This window comes from Dromiciops gliroides, chromosome 1 (genome assembly GCF_019393635.1).
Source record: "Dromiciops gliroides isolate mDroGli1 chromosome 1, mDroGli1.pri, whole genome shotgun sequence".
Classification (NCBI taxonomy): Eukaryota; Metazoa; Chordata; class Mammalia; order Microbiotheria; family Microbiotheriidae; genus Dromiciops; species Dromiciops gliroides.
This window is the reverse complement of record NC_057861.1, coordinates 457991342-458005065: the sequence shown is the minus strand read 5'-3', so window position 1 is coordinate 458005065 and position 13724 is coordinate 457991342. Positions and strand designations below refer to the sequence as shown.

The window sequence follows — 13724 nt, the reverse complement described above, 5'->3', positions numbered from 1 at the left end:
TCCTGCTTCGATCCCCCCACCCCCCCCTCTCTCTCTCACACACACACACACTATATATATATATGTATATATATATAAAACATATTTACATATATGTATTTATTTATATATACATATATAGTAGTAGTAGAAGGCTTGCTACTATATATGTGTGTATAAATAAATACATACATGAACATATATAATATATATAGTGTGTGTATATATTTATTTATACACACACATTATATATGTATACACACATAACATATTGCAGAACCCAAAATGACTGAAAATTAAGAAATACTACCATACATCATTACACTTACACAATTTGCTCTACACGGTTGGGTTTTTTTTCCCAGTTGTTACCTATAAAATACTAATTTTTCACCACCCTTTCTCCCAACTTTCAATATTTCCAATTGATTCTAATCATCCGATATTTTCCATTGACATTTCCTAACACTCTTCTTCCTTGTACCGAATGTAATTAAAAGGAATAATTTACATTGATCATTTGCAGTTTAATAAAATGTCTCTTTCTGAGCACCTGGTTTGGATAATGTTCAGAGATCATACAGTGTTAGGCTTTGAAGGAACTTTAGAGATCACTTAGTCCAACCTTATATTACTGATAAAGAAACAAGTACAGAAGATGCCCAAGATCATATAGCTATTTAATGGTGGGGATCATAACAGGGATCATGAGCAGGGATCATAGATTTAGATTTTGAAGGAACTTTAAAGGCCAAGCTCAATCTCCTCCACTTATAAATGAGAAAACTGAGGCTGAAATAGGTTAAATTATTTGCCCAGAGTCACACAGCTAATGAGTGTCTGAAATAGCATTTGAATTCAAGACTTCCTGACTCCAAGCACTGCACTCAGGCCACGTGTGGCCTGGTTTTCTGAGGACTGTGACCATATCATGCTTTAATTTTTTTTTTTTTTTTGCAGGGCAATGAGGGTTAAGTGACTTGCCCAGGGTCACACAGCTAGTAAGTGTCAAGTGTCTGAGGCCAGATTTGAACTCAGGTCCTTCTGAATCCAGAGCCAGTGCTCTATCCAGCTTTAAATATTTTTTAAGTATTTCAGTCAGTAGATAAGGTAGCAGTCAATGTGAGACATTTTAGAGTCAGTTATGAAATGTAGAAACTATACCTATATGGAGGTGTGGCTTTCTGGTTTCTGTTTTAAATGCCTCCTACATAGTGGGGCATTTCCCCAATCTCTCCCTAAGTCACTGATGTATGAATGTGTTGGAGGACAAATTGAAGTTCTCGTGTTCAGCATTTTTATTTCCTAATTCAGAAAATCAGTAGGTTAAGACTCTTCTTTAATAATGTGAAGCTAGATATAGAACATTTATATACATGATGAAGAGTCAGGCCAATCATCAGTACCACTCCTCTTTGACCAAGTGATACCTTAGTCTTTTCTTTTTGTTTTCCTACAAAAGTATGGCACACAATAGGGAAGTATTCAGAAGGCCAAAATCTTAAATATTGCAGGGAATCTTGAATAAAGAGTTTCTTTCTCAGATGAAGAGAATAGTACCTAGAATAAAAGCTGAAATATATTTAACTAAGGAATGAATCAGGTTTAGATTTGATTTAAGAAAATACTAAATCCCGGTGAAATGTTTTTCAGTTAGCCTGTCAGAGAGTTCACTTTCTTAAGGACTAAAAATAAAAGCAGTCCACATAAACCCTAATATCTTAAAACCAGTGTGTGTTTGAGAAGCAGTTTTACAGTGCTGGGCTTTTAAATTGGAATCTAAAAAACAAAGAATTGATATAGGGTTATGATGGATCTCCAAGGCTTATAATTTGGGGGGAGAAGAGCTAAAATTAAAATAAAGTGAAGCCTCAAGTTAAAGTCCTTGTTTAATCTGAGCCTCACCGAGGGATTGTGATTTTCCAGATAATTTTTAATTATCATTGTCAATGACTCATCATCCTAAACTATCCCTCCCAAATGCCTTTAAAGATATTAACAAAAGACTAATTTTAAAAAGCAGTTTACATATAACATTGTAAGAAGTAGTTAAATAGAACACATTGACCAACAAAAAGACCATCACAGGAAATTAAACAATACAATGTTTGATTCACAAAAGTATCAAATATATTAGTCGGAAAGATAAGCAGACTATTAGAAGATAGTATTTCTTTTTTATAGTTATTAAAGCTGAGGCTTATTTTTTAAAAAGATCTATGACTTTTACAGAACATCTCAGTACCTTATAGAAGTAGTTGACAATATAATGTTCAAATACTGTGGTACCCTTTCAGACCTTGGACAAAACATTTTCACCTCTCTAATATGCTTATACATTATTTTCATTTTTAGTAATATATCTATGTGCCATATTCTCCACTAGACTTTAAGCTCCCAGAAGACTAGATTTGTTTTTCATCTAAAGTTTGTTTCCTCTCCAAGTACCTGGCAGTGATCTGACACAACAGTTATTTAATACAATTTTTGGTGAATTGGATGGAACTGAATTTTATCAAAGAAAATTTCAGGATACAAATAAGGGAAATATCTCCATTGAGGATCACTGTATTTAGAATAGTCTTCCAAGGAAAATAAAATATCAAAGGTTTTTAGTAAGACTATAGTTCTAAATCTAAATTGGACAAAGTACTAAAGGGTCTTGGTCTTTTTTTGTTTGTTTTTTTTTTTTATTGTTGTTGTTGTTTTGGTAAAAGGCAACCAATCCTGCATTGAAAGATAGATGAACTGCAAATCCACTTGTTGGAATACATCATCTGGGTGCAATTCACTGGAATGAGCTTAGTAGGGAAAGAGAAAGATAGAAAGCTTCTGTGAGTGGGACTGAGCCGATAATTGCACCATGCTTTGATAAGTATGGGTGTTCATAGTACAAAACAGTCACACCAAAGCTGTCATTATCTCTTCTTTGTAAAGTGTCTCATGGGTCATTTGATTAAATAAAGGCACATGTACCCCTGTGCTGAAAATAGAGGGGAAATGGACTCTAACAGGCATACTGCCTCATTGTAAACACACAAGCAATATCTTTCCCACCAGTTTTATAATGTCTAGGTGATTATAGAGAAGGGTAGACAGTTATAAGAATGACTCAAAGGTAACCAAAGCAGAGGATTATCAGGAAATAAAAATGTTGTCAGAAGCATATCACTGACTTTCCCTCTTGCCATGTGATAAAGCCAAATAGGTTAGTTTATTTTCTTGACCTGGTTTCAGAATTAGGAAATAATATGCCTTTTTGGTAAGGAGTCATAAAATAATTTAATAATAATAATAATGCCAGTAGATTAAGAGGTAGCATGAGGGTGATTAATAAAATGGTGGACCTAGAGTCAGGATGAACTGACCTGAAATCCCATGTCTAACTTATTAATTTTATACCATAGAGAAGGGAAGTACCTACTGTGTGCTAGATACTGTGCTAAGCATTTAACAAATATTATTTCATTCCATCCTACTTGATCTTCATGGTAACCCTGAAGGGGATGCTATTATTGTCCTCATCCTGCAGTAAGGAAACTGATGCAAATAGAGGTTAAGTGATTTGCGTAAAGGTTAGTCAGTAAGCTGCTGAGGTTCAGCTTGAACTCAGGTCTTCTTGATTCCCTGCCAATGCTCTGTGCACTATGGTGCCACCTAGCTGCCTCATGAGCATGCCCCAGAACCTCTCTAAGAGGTTTGTACTATGAACACCCATACTTATCAAGCCTCAGACAACTCTCTAAGATTTCATATACACCAGCTGATTTGTAAATATGTTGATATTTTATTAGGTTGTTAAGCCAAATTCTCTACCCTGAAAATGCATAAGAATATATCAAATGGTGGAAGTCTGTGCTAAGAAACCAATTTTCAGTTTTCTTCTTACCTGCATAATGTATTAAGCTAATCAACCCACCAACCAATGTGCAACATTTTGTTGTTGTTATTGTTGTTGTTGTTGTTTGTTCAGTCCAACTCTTCATGACCCCAACTGGGATTTACTTGGCTAAGATACTGCAGTGGTTTGCCATTTCCTTGTCCACCTCATTTTAAGGAGATGAGGAAGCTGAGAAAAACAGGGTAAAGTGACTTGCAGGCAAACAGGGTAAGTGTCTGAGACCAGATGTGAAATCAGTCCTTCCTGCATTCTATCCACTGTGCCACCTAGCTTCCCCAAATGTTTAGTACGTTCCAGATACTGCACTAGCGCCTAGTAATACTACAAGGCAAATCAATAAAACAGTCCTTTGCCTTGCTTTACCCTCTCAAAGGTGAAACAACTTATATACAAAGGAATAAATAGAAAACACATACAAAGGCATCACAAAGCATATTAATCCCAGCCTCTACTATTTGATTCCTGTTATGACCCTAGGCAAGTCACTTAGCCATGTTTGCCACAGTTTCCTTACCTGTAAAATGAGCTGGACAAGGAAATGGCAAACTAATCTTGTATCTTTTCCAAGAAAACCCCAAATGGGGTCATGAGTTGCATATGACTGAAACAACTAAACAATAAAAACCTATGCCTCCAGAGATGATTTCTTGGGGAGAGGTGGGGGGTAAAATGACTTTGCTGGGGATTTTATAGCTTAGTCTATCTTCCAGGGTGATTTTGATCCAGTTTATTTCTCCCTACGCATATCATTAAATTTGGTGACCCCACCTTCATCTTTCTTGTTAGGAGATTTCTGTATCCTGATTCTGAATGTCTGCTTATATCATCTTCTAACTGCCCTATTCAATCACACTAGGCAATTGAATCACTCCTTCTGCAATATCTTTTGCTCCTCACCATCTTTCTTGCTTGGGTCCACTATAAATCTCTGATAAATTTGCTGGTTTCATTTGGGCATAGGGGTAATATTTTTTCTTCTTCTTCTTGTTACTTTGCATATGTGTCTTTAAGTTAAACATATTTACTCAGTCTGTTTCTCTTTGGAATACACTCTTTATGTGACTGTGTAATGTCCCCTTATGGTATAACCTAGTGACAAACAACTAGAACCATCATGTTAGGGCCTTCACCATTATTGTAGGTTTTTGTTTAGGTAATTTTACATAAGAAACAAAATAAACTTTAAAAAAATTAATAGTTCAGACTAAAGAAATTGTCCTCTACCCCTTATTGTTTTGTAGAAAACCCTGAATTTTATTCCCTTGATCACTGCATCTTTTATCTATAAACCTCATGAGTCCTTGAGTATCAATTATTCTTATTTCACTAGTTCAGGGATCTGTTATTTACTCAGGAAAAATAGGAACTACCCAGTAGGGAATGGGGAACCCTCTACTCTTGCAAATTAGTTCCCTCTTCAAGTTAGTAAATGGTTTTCAGGCGTTACTCTAATCACAGACTTCATCATCCTATTAATAAGATTCTCTAGACTTGTCCAGATTGGTCCATTGGCAATTGACCACAGTCCAGTTGGCAACAAGTGGACATACTGTACATCAGTGGAACTGTATGTGAAACCTAACCAGATTGATAGGACTTCAGTAAGAACTAAAAGAAGTCCTATTATTACAATGGAAGATTAGTATTTTAATTCCATTGAATCAGCCTACCAAAGGAAAACAATAACCATCATGTATATACTTTGACTAAGGTATGTTTTTCTATACTATAAGAAATTTTTTACCTTGGAAAGTAGTGCTACAACTTGTTCAAAAATTGGTTTGTTAAGATAATTCAAACATTGATGAAGATTAGGGATCAATAGGCACACTGTTCACATCCTCATATAGTTCTGACCATTCATTTCAATTCAGACCTACAGAACCCCTGCATTTCCAGCCTTGGGCTTCTTCAGAGCAGAGCTCCAGAATCCTTGTTACCAAAATACACAAGTAAGTTGTTCCATTCTCTATGCCCTTTCTAAGCTTACATGAGCAGCAAACTGAAAGTAGAATGACCTTGCTAAAAATCCATTTCTTTGTCCATACTGTTTTCATAGCATGACAAAAGGCAATCATTTAATAACACTCATTTTAATTGAACTAATTTACTCACCTGCTCTGAAATCCTGCCAGCTGAAATTGCAAAAAAAAAAATGTCAGTATCTATTTCACTGGAATTTCTGAAATTATATTGTTACCTGGCATCACGAATCAATAAATTGGTACAAGGATAAATGGCCTTTTTGATGGTGTTTAGTTTTTCCATTTGCTTTTGTTTGGGGGTTTTTTGGGGGGTTTTTGTGAGGCAGTTGGGGTCAAGTGACTTGCCCAGGGTCACACAGCTAGTAAGCATTAAGTGTCTGAGGCCGGATTCGAACTCAGGCACTCCTGAATCCAGGGCCAGTGCTCTATCCACTGTGCCATCTAGCTGCCCCTCCATTTGCTTTTGTTTGCTTTTGGGGTTTTTTGGTATGTTTTTGTTTTTAAAGAGTTGAGAGGGAGGGAAGGAAAGAAGTGATAAAGGAAATGACAGGATAGGAGAGAAGAAGAGAGGAAAGGGAAGGGAAGGGAAGGGAAGGGAAGGGAAGGGAAGGGAAGGGAAGGGAAGGGAAGGGAAGGGAAGGGAAGGGAAGGGAAGGGAAGGGAAGGGAAGGGAAGGGAAGGGAAGGGAAGGGAAGGGAAGAGAAGAGAAGAGAAGAGAAGAGAAGAGAAGAGAAGAGAAGAGAAGAGAAGAGAAGAGAAGAGAAGAGAAGAGAAGAGAAGAGAAGAGAAGAGAAGAGAAGAGAAGAGAAGAGAAGAGAAGAGAAGGAAAGGAAAGGAAAGGAAAGGAAAGGAAAGGAAAGGAAAGGAAAGGAAAGGAAAGGAAAGGAAAGGAAAGGAAAGGAAAGGAAAGGAAAGGAGGGAAGAAGGAAAGGTTTCTAATTTATGGTATCTAAACTTTATTGAATAATGTCTTATATTTACTTAATATTCTGGTAGGGACACTGTAGATATTCAGTAAATAATTTTTATTATTAATATTTGAATCAGCATATTTTACCCAGGAGTTAAAATTTTATATTTTATTTTAAGTGGAATATTTTATTTTTTAAGTAGAATTACCACTTAGAAAATTAAACTAAGGTTTATTTTTTCATTTGCCAGATTGATCCTATGTTTCTCTCTTCAGATGTTCAAAATGTACAAACCAAACTACTATCCCAAAAGCTATGCTTAGAAATGTAAAAGTAATACATTTACTAAGGAGTGATCATTGTGATAATATTGTATTAAGTAACCTTAGTTAAATGGAGAAAAGGAGAGAACTACTGAGAAGGTAAAATGTGAACTCAATAAGTTGTGAACGCAAGGGTTAAGTACTTTCAGGTTAATTTCCAAAGAGGTCCAAGTATTTGAATGTATGCAGTTGGCTATTCAGAATTAACTTATTCTTCACCTTTCTTGTCTATTGTCATATATTTCTCTATTGTTTGTATTCTGTATTCCATTCAACATTACTTTTACATAATAATTTTGCTTCAAGTTCATTAGTTCTTCCTAGCATTTAAACTATATGTTGTCATGACTGCAAACATTTGTAACAAAAGTAAATACTACACTGATGACTATTTCTGTTGAAAGGCGTAATTTTTTTTTAAGAGAGAACAGGAAAAACTTATTTTTAATAGGGTAACATTTCTCTGTATTACTATTTTATCATTAAAATAATCTTTTAACCAGGGTACCACGGTTGTTTGTCTTCCATTACTGAACTTTTTGGAGTGCAAAAATATTTCCCCTGCACCAGATCCCATCTCCCCCCACCCCCATCACCCGTGTTCACTTTATCTATTACATTATATAGCTCATTTTGGAAATGTTCCTGCCAGGTTGTAGAAAAGCATTTCATAACAACTAATGGCAGCACTAAAACCTCCATTAAATTCATTTTATTTCCTCATGAGCATTTTAGTATTCTGTGTGCCTTTTTTTTTTTTTGGTGTGTAGGTCAAGTTCTTTGTCTCCTGTGAGAAGTCAGAAAAATAACCTTCCAAAAACTTAAATATTTATTTATTACTTCCATAATTTGGGGGCACAGAGGAGGAATGTAATCTTTATTGCCAACAATTATCATTTTATAATTCTTTAACTTTAAGGACCCTAATGGTGTTTTTATAGCTACTTTCACTTCCAAAGAAATAACAGTTGGTTATACCTAACCAAATGATTAAAACTTATAGATATAAACAGATATATATATAACAACAAAAAAAAAACAAATAGATGTCATACATTAGTATTGTTGGAGGAACTAGTAGTCAGACTCATTTCAAGGTACAGTAATACTTATACTATGAAATAATGTTGCCAAAAGAGAAACAGGAATAGCCTTAACATGAGTGCATGAACATTTTTCAAAGCTTTTCTAAAGGCCCCACGCTGAACTGACGAACTTGACTCTTTGGGCCCTCACTTAGAGCCCTGCTGACTTTTCTATAATGTAAAATTCTTTTTTTGGGGGGGGGAGCAGAGCAATGAGGGTTAAGTCACTTTCCCAGGGTCACACAGCTAGCCAGTGTCAAGTGATAGAAGATTTGAATTTAAACTCAGTTCGTCCTGAATCCAGGGCCAGTGCTTTCTTTATCCACTGCGCTACCTACCTGCCCCCTGTAATGTAAAATTCTTAAGCTTATCTCCATAGGCTTCCAATTCACAATAAATTAAAAACACTAAACCAGAAGGGAAAAGGAGAACGGGGTGATATTAGAAGCACTATGACAACAGCAGTGACAGAAACAACCTGACATTGCAGGAGGTGAAAAGAAAAACTAAATAGCAGACAGAGAATTCTGTTATCACATAGTGATATCACATAGTGGCCTAATGAATCCTAAAATCAAAGAATTTCAGCATTGGAAGGAACTCTAAAGCTCATCTAATTGAGTCTGTTCAGTTCCCAGATGAAAAACCAGAGATCCCAACAAATGAAATGGCTAGATATTTAGAAAGAGAGATAGATAATTTAAATTTTGACCCTCAAATGGGGCAAGCTTCAGTTGTGTGGGAAACTTTATTTCCCAAATTTATTAGCTAAATAAGACATTATTATCATGTGAAAGAAATTAGGTCACAAGAAGATGGATTTACATGGAGCAGACCATGATTATACAATTAGGGCAAAAGAAAATAGGTATAATGCAGGTGAAACAACAATTTAGGAACACTTGGGATTTGAAATGAATCTTGAAAATTCATTTGAAAGGAATGAAAACAATGAGAGTTGTGAATGGGATTATTAAAAGAAATAATCACTTTGGTATCACATAAAGACAACTCCAATAAGACAATAAATTGCAGAGAAGGTACAAATTGGCATTGTTAGGGGAAATTCTTAATTGGGAGCTCTTTACACTGATAAAATCTAGTAAAAAAAAAATTTTCATGAAAGCCAAATTAAGAAGTGTCAAGATTAGAGACTGAATTTTGAGTTCATTTTGTATGTCAAGTAAATCTTCTATCAGGCTATCTTTAAGACTGATACAGATACCTTTACTACCTTATATGCAGTTCTGATTTCATTCTAGTTCAATATTATTATAATCTAGAAGTGAATATGACTGACAAAATTCAATAAAGAAAAAATACTCAAATATCTAAAGGAGAAATAAAATCAGGAGCATATATTCTCACATAAAGCATGCATTTATAGTTTTTTAAGTATAGTTTCTCTCCCCTGTAGGAAGGCAGGCTTCAGGTTTAAGTGCCAATTGTTTGGTGGATTTCAGTCATTGTATCAAGGTCAACAGTAACTACAACTCCAAGCCTTTTGAACATCACCCTCTTCAATGGATAGAATCTCAATAGATCTTTCTATGTGCCAAGAGAGAGGTGGTAGTGGTATTTTGCTTCCAGAATCTTATTCAGTAATCCTACAGAGAAGAATGTATTGTAACAATAAAGTCAGAGATTGAAAGAAAATAGATCATCTAAAGAAAAAGTAAGTAACCTACTAAGGGCTATGATTGGGCTGTACTCTTAGGTGTCATAAATTATTTTCATAAATGATTTACAGCAGGTTCGTTGTCAGCATTTGCAGAAATTCCATATCTTCTTGAAGTTCCTCCAAGTCATTGGGATAAGAAGAATTCAGACCCTTGACTGTCTTACAACTTAAATGTTCATTTTGATGACTTTTCATTCATTAAACTCTTTATAAAAATCCTAAAAACTGCCGTAGGGTCATATTTAACATGTATGATACATATTTTAAAATCTTCAAACAGGTTGAAAAATTCGATTCTCTCTTTTTGAGTAGCAGAATAAAAAAAAAAAACCCACTTGAGTTTCAAATAAATTACTTGTCATATTGTAAAGTAACTCTTTTCTCCTTTACCCAAAGTTTCAGACCCAAAGTTTACGTCTCTCAGACCTGCACAGAAAATCCCACCTATGGAGAGGAATAGTCAGCATTACTTTGATAGAGGGGCGAGACCTCAAGGCCATGGATTCAAATGGGTTGAGTGATCCCTATGTGAAATTCCGGCTTGGTCATCAGAAGTACAAGAGCAAGGTATTTTGCCTTTATTGTGTTTTTGTTCAGTGTTTGTAAGGTTTAGTGCCATCAATACTTTTAAAACTGAAGAAAGTAGGCTTTGATAAATACAGCAGAACCCTTTCATAGGCCTTCCGTCAGAACAAAGAACACATTTTGTGTTTTCCAAAACTTTTACTTTTTGTAATTGCAAAGTTTCAGGGGCATAATATGATGTGTATTATATCTAAATTGAGAGGCACCTGGTGTAGTGGATAAGGAACCAAATTGTCCTTGTAGTCTTGCCTCTGACAAGATGTCTGGCAAGACAAGCCTCTGATATATACAGATTATATGCTACTGGATGAGTCACTTAAATTCTTACCATCCCAAGACATTCTCTAAGACTATAAGTTAGTCAAGTCACTGACCTGCATCAGTGGGGGGGTGGGGGGAGAGTTTCCATACTGGGAGTTCCTTACACTGATGTTTGTTTGTTTGTTTTTGGGTTTTTTGCAGGGCAATGGGGTTTAAGTGACTTGCCCAAGGTCACACAGCTAGTAAGTGTCAAGTGTCTGAGGCCGGATTTGAACTCAGGTACTCCTGAGTCCAGGGCCGGTGCTTTATCCACTGTGCCACCTAGCCGCCCCCTCCTTACACTGATGTAATCACAGATCTGAACCCTAACAACACTATCCTCCACCCATCCCACCCTCCCCGCCAAAATGCCAAACTCTCAGTCTGTGTATGATCTTGTTTAATGGTCTGCTTTTTGCTGATGATGTCAACTAATGACTTGGGGCAATTCATCACCTCCATTTTTAGACTGCCACCATGACTGAAATGCATTCCTTATAGTGCCATTATAGTGTCAGTTGTTGTTACAAATGTGACTGCAAAGTGTTCATTAGCTGTAGCCATGCTTGGGAATTTCATAGTGATGATTCCTCAGTGGTTAAATGACCACTGAGTACTTTAAAACATTACATCAGTTTTATCCATTGGTCAAGTGAATGTTTATTGAGCACTTGCTACTGTGCTTGTCATTATAGTTGATCTGGAAAACCACTCTATAAGACATAGTTGCTGCCCCCCAAGAAATCTAGTTGGGGAAAATGAGGCATAAATACATTAAAAGACAATAATACAAAGCAATATTAGCTTGTGGTTTATTATATACTTTACAGACAAATTTTCTCACAATAAACTTCTGTGATATGCGGTATATGTCATTGTTATGTTCATACCTAAGATAAGGAAACTGAGTGTCAGAGATCAAGAAGCTTGTTCATATAATTTTGCAAGGAAGAGGTGAAACTGAGATTCAAATCCCTGTCTTCCGACTACAAGTCTAATGTCCTCTTTATTCTCCCCAGCAGTGTTATAGATAACAAGTAATCTCAGAGTTTATAGAAGGAAGAGTCATGTTTTATTTTTATATTAAAATTCTTATTCACCCACACCCTTAATTTTGTTAATCTGGATTGAATTTGATGACAATAGATTTGTATTAATTCAATGTACTCAGGAAGCATCTTAACCACTGCATCAAGCATCCAATTCTATGTCTCCAAGCCAGTGTTCAGTGATATATTGGGGAAGTAAGAATTATACAAATATATGACAGTAACACTGATTTATTTTCATCTTTTACTTTGCCAAATAAATTTCAATTTCTGTGATCTTTAACAGAGGTTTCAAACTCGAGGCCCAACAAGACTTTGAATGGGGTCTGAGCCAGATTGAAATGTAACTGGGAAATGTTTAACAAAAAAATTAAAATGCAATACAACATAGATAATGTTAATTTGTGGCTTTCTGAGCAAAGATATAACTTACTTTGACACCACTGCTCTATAAAGATTAAAACCTTTATTACACTTCTAATCTTTGAGCCAGAAATATGAAATCTAGCACTGGGAACTTGTCTCTTTTGTTCTTTCCCTCTCTAATTCTTTGACTAATTAAGTTTCAGTTATGAGCTTTTAAATTATGGTTCATTTGGTTACATGTACATACTGTAGTTTTCCCTTTTCACACTCATTACTCATAAAGATATCTGTTCTACTATTAAGGTAGAAGATGAGCTTGTGCCTCTCTGCTTAAAGGAAAGAAATCTATCTAGGTTACTCTGTTAGCTGATGCAGCCAAGGGTCTTGTACCAGTTAACCTGGGCTTTCTAAGGATGTCTACGAAAAACTGGAAATCATAGGATCATAGACTTCAATCTCTAATAGACACTAGGGCCCAACTAGCAGAATTCTCCCTTTTTAACACATAAGGAACTGAAGCCCAGAAAGGGAAAGTCATTTGCCTATGGCTCCATCATTAGTATCAGAGCCTGAATTAAAATCCAGGCCTTTTGACTCAAAATCTAACTTTCTTCCCACTATTCCACACTGCCTCTTCTCTGTGTAACCTACATTAAAAACATAGCATTTGATTGTCTAGTCAAAAAAATATAAACTTACTGAATAACACTGTAAAGATGGGTACTATGAGAGTGATGATTTTTTTAAAATTCTTAGTTCTTTATTAATAAAATATGTAATGGATCTTCCTATCCTTTTCTCCTTTTTTATTTCAAACTTGTTAGGATATCAAGTTTTCTGACCTCTTTTTTCCACTATTCTATCTTCTCCTTGCTTTTTTCCAAATAAGTCTTCTCAACTTTTCTCTCTTTCTCATCTGGCCCAAATGAGAGTTTTTCTTCCTCTTCCTCTCTGCTCTGGCCATAATATTTTATTTACATATATACACGTATACATACACATATATGTGTGTGTGTGTATCTCTGTAAAATCATTCTATACATACTTCTATTTATCAGTGATGACTAGAGGGTGATTATTTTTTTAATTATTTAAGAATAAGTCTTCTGGGGGCAGCTAGGTGGTATAGTAGATAAAGCACCAGCCCTGGATTCAGGAGGACCTGAGTTCAAATCTGGCCTCAGACACTTGACACTTACAAGCTGTGTGACCCTGGACAATTCATTTAACCCTCATTGCCCTGCAAAATAAAAGAATAAGTCTTCTGGATTGCTAGCTATTTGAAAATGGTTTTGTTCTTTTTGTACCCCTACAGCATCATACCTTTCATATTTCATGCCCCAAATGAGAAACATAAAAAATATTTTAAACCTAATAGAATACAGTAATGGAAAGTTACCTGGTAGTAAATATTTATTCAGGTGATAGGAAGTAAGCATTATTATTCTCTAGAATTTTGGTAACTATTACCTAGATTTTCAAATTTTTGAGTTAAACTTCAATGTCACAAATAAAAGTCAGTATAATATAGCATAATGTATCACTTTGTTCTAAAAAAC

General features: G+C 35.4%; 1 protein-coding gene across 6 annotated transcripts in view; it reads left to right on the top strand.

Moving 5' to 3' along the window:
* The window catches only part of MCTP1 (multiple C2 and transmembrane domain containing 1), a 793635-nt gene that overhangs the window by 482099 nt on the left and 297812 nt on the right, over positions 1-13724 (top strand). For 4 of the 6 annotated variants that reach the window (XM_044001042.1, XM_044001033.1, XM_044001024.1 and 1 more), the window contains 2 exons: positions 5755-5832; positions 10262-10432. In XM_044001042.1, the coding sequence (XP_043856977.1) occupies positions 5755-5832; positions 10262-10432 (249 nt within the window). The remainder of the gene's footprint in view (positions 1-5754; positions 5833-10261; positions 10433-13724) is intronic. The other 2 variants (XM_044001060.1, XM_044001050.1) reach the window with 1 other exon arrangement.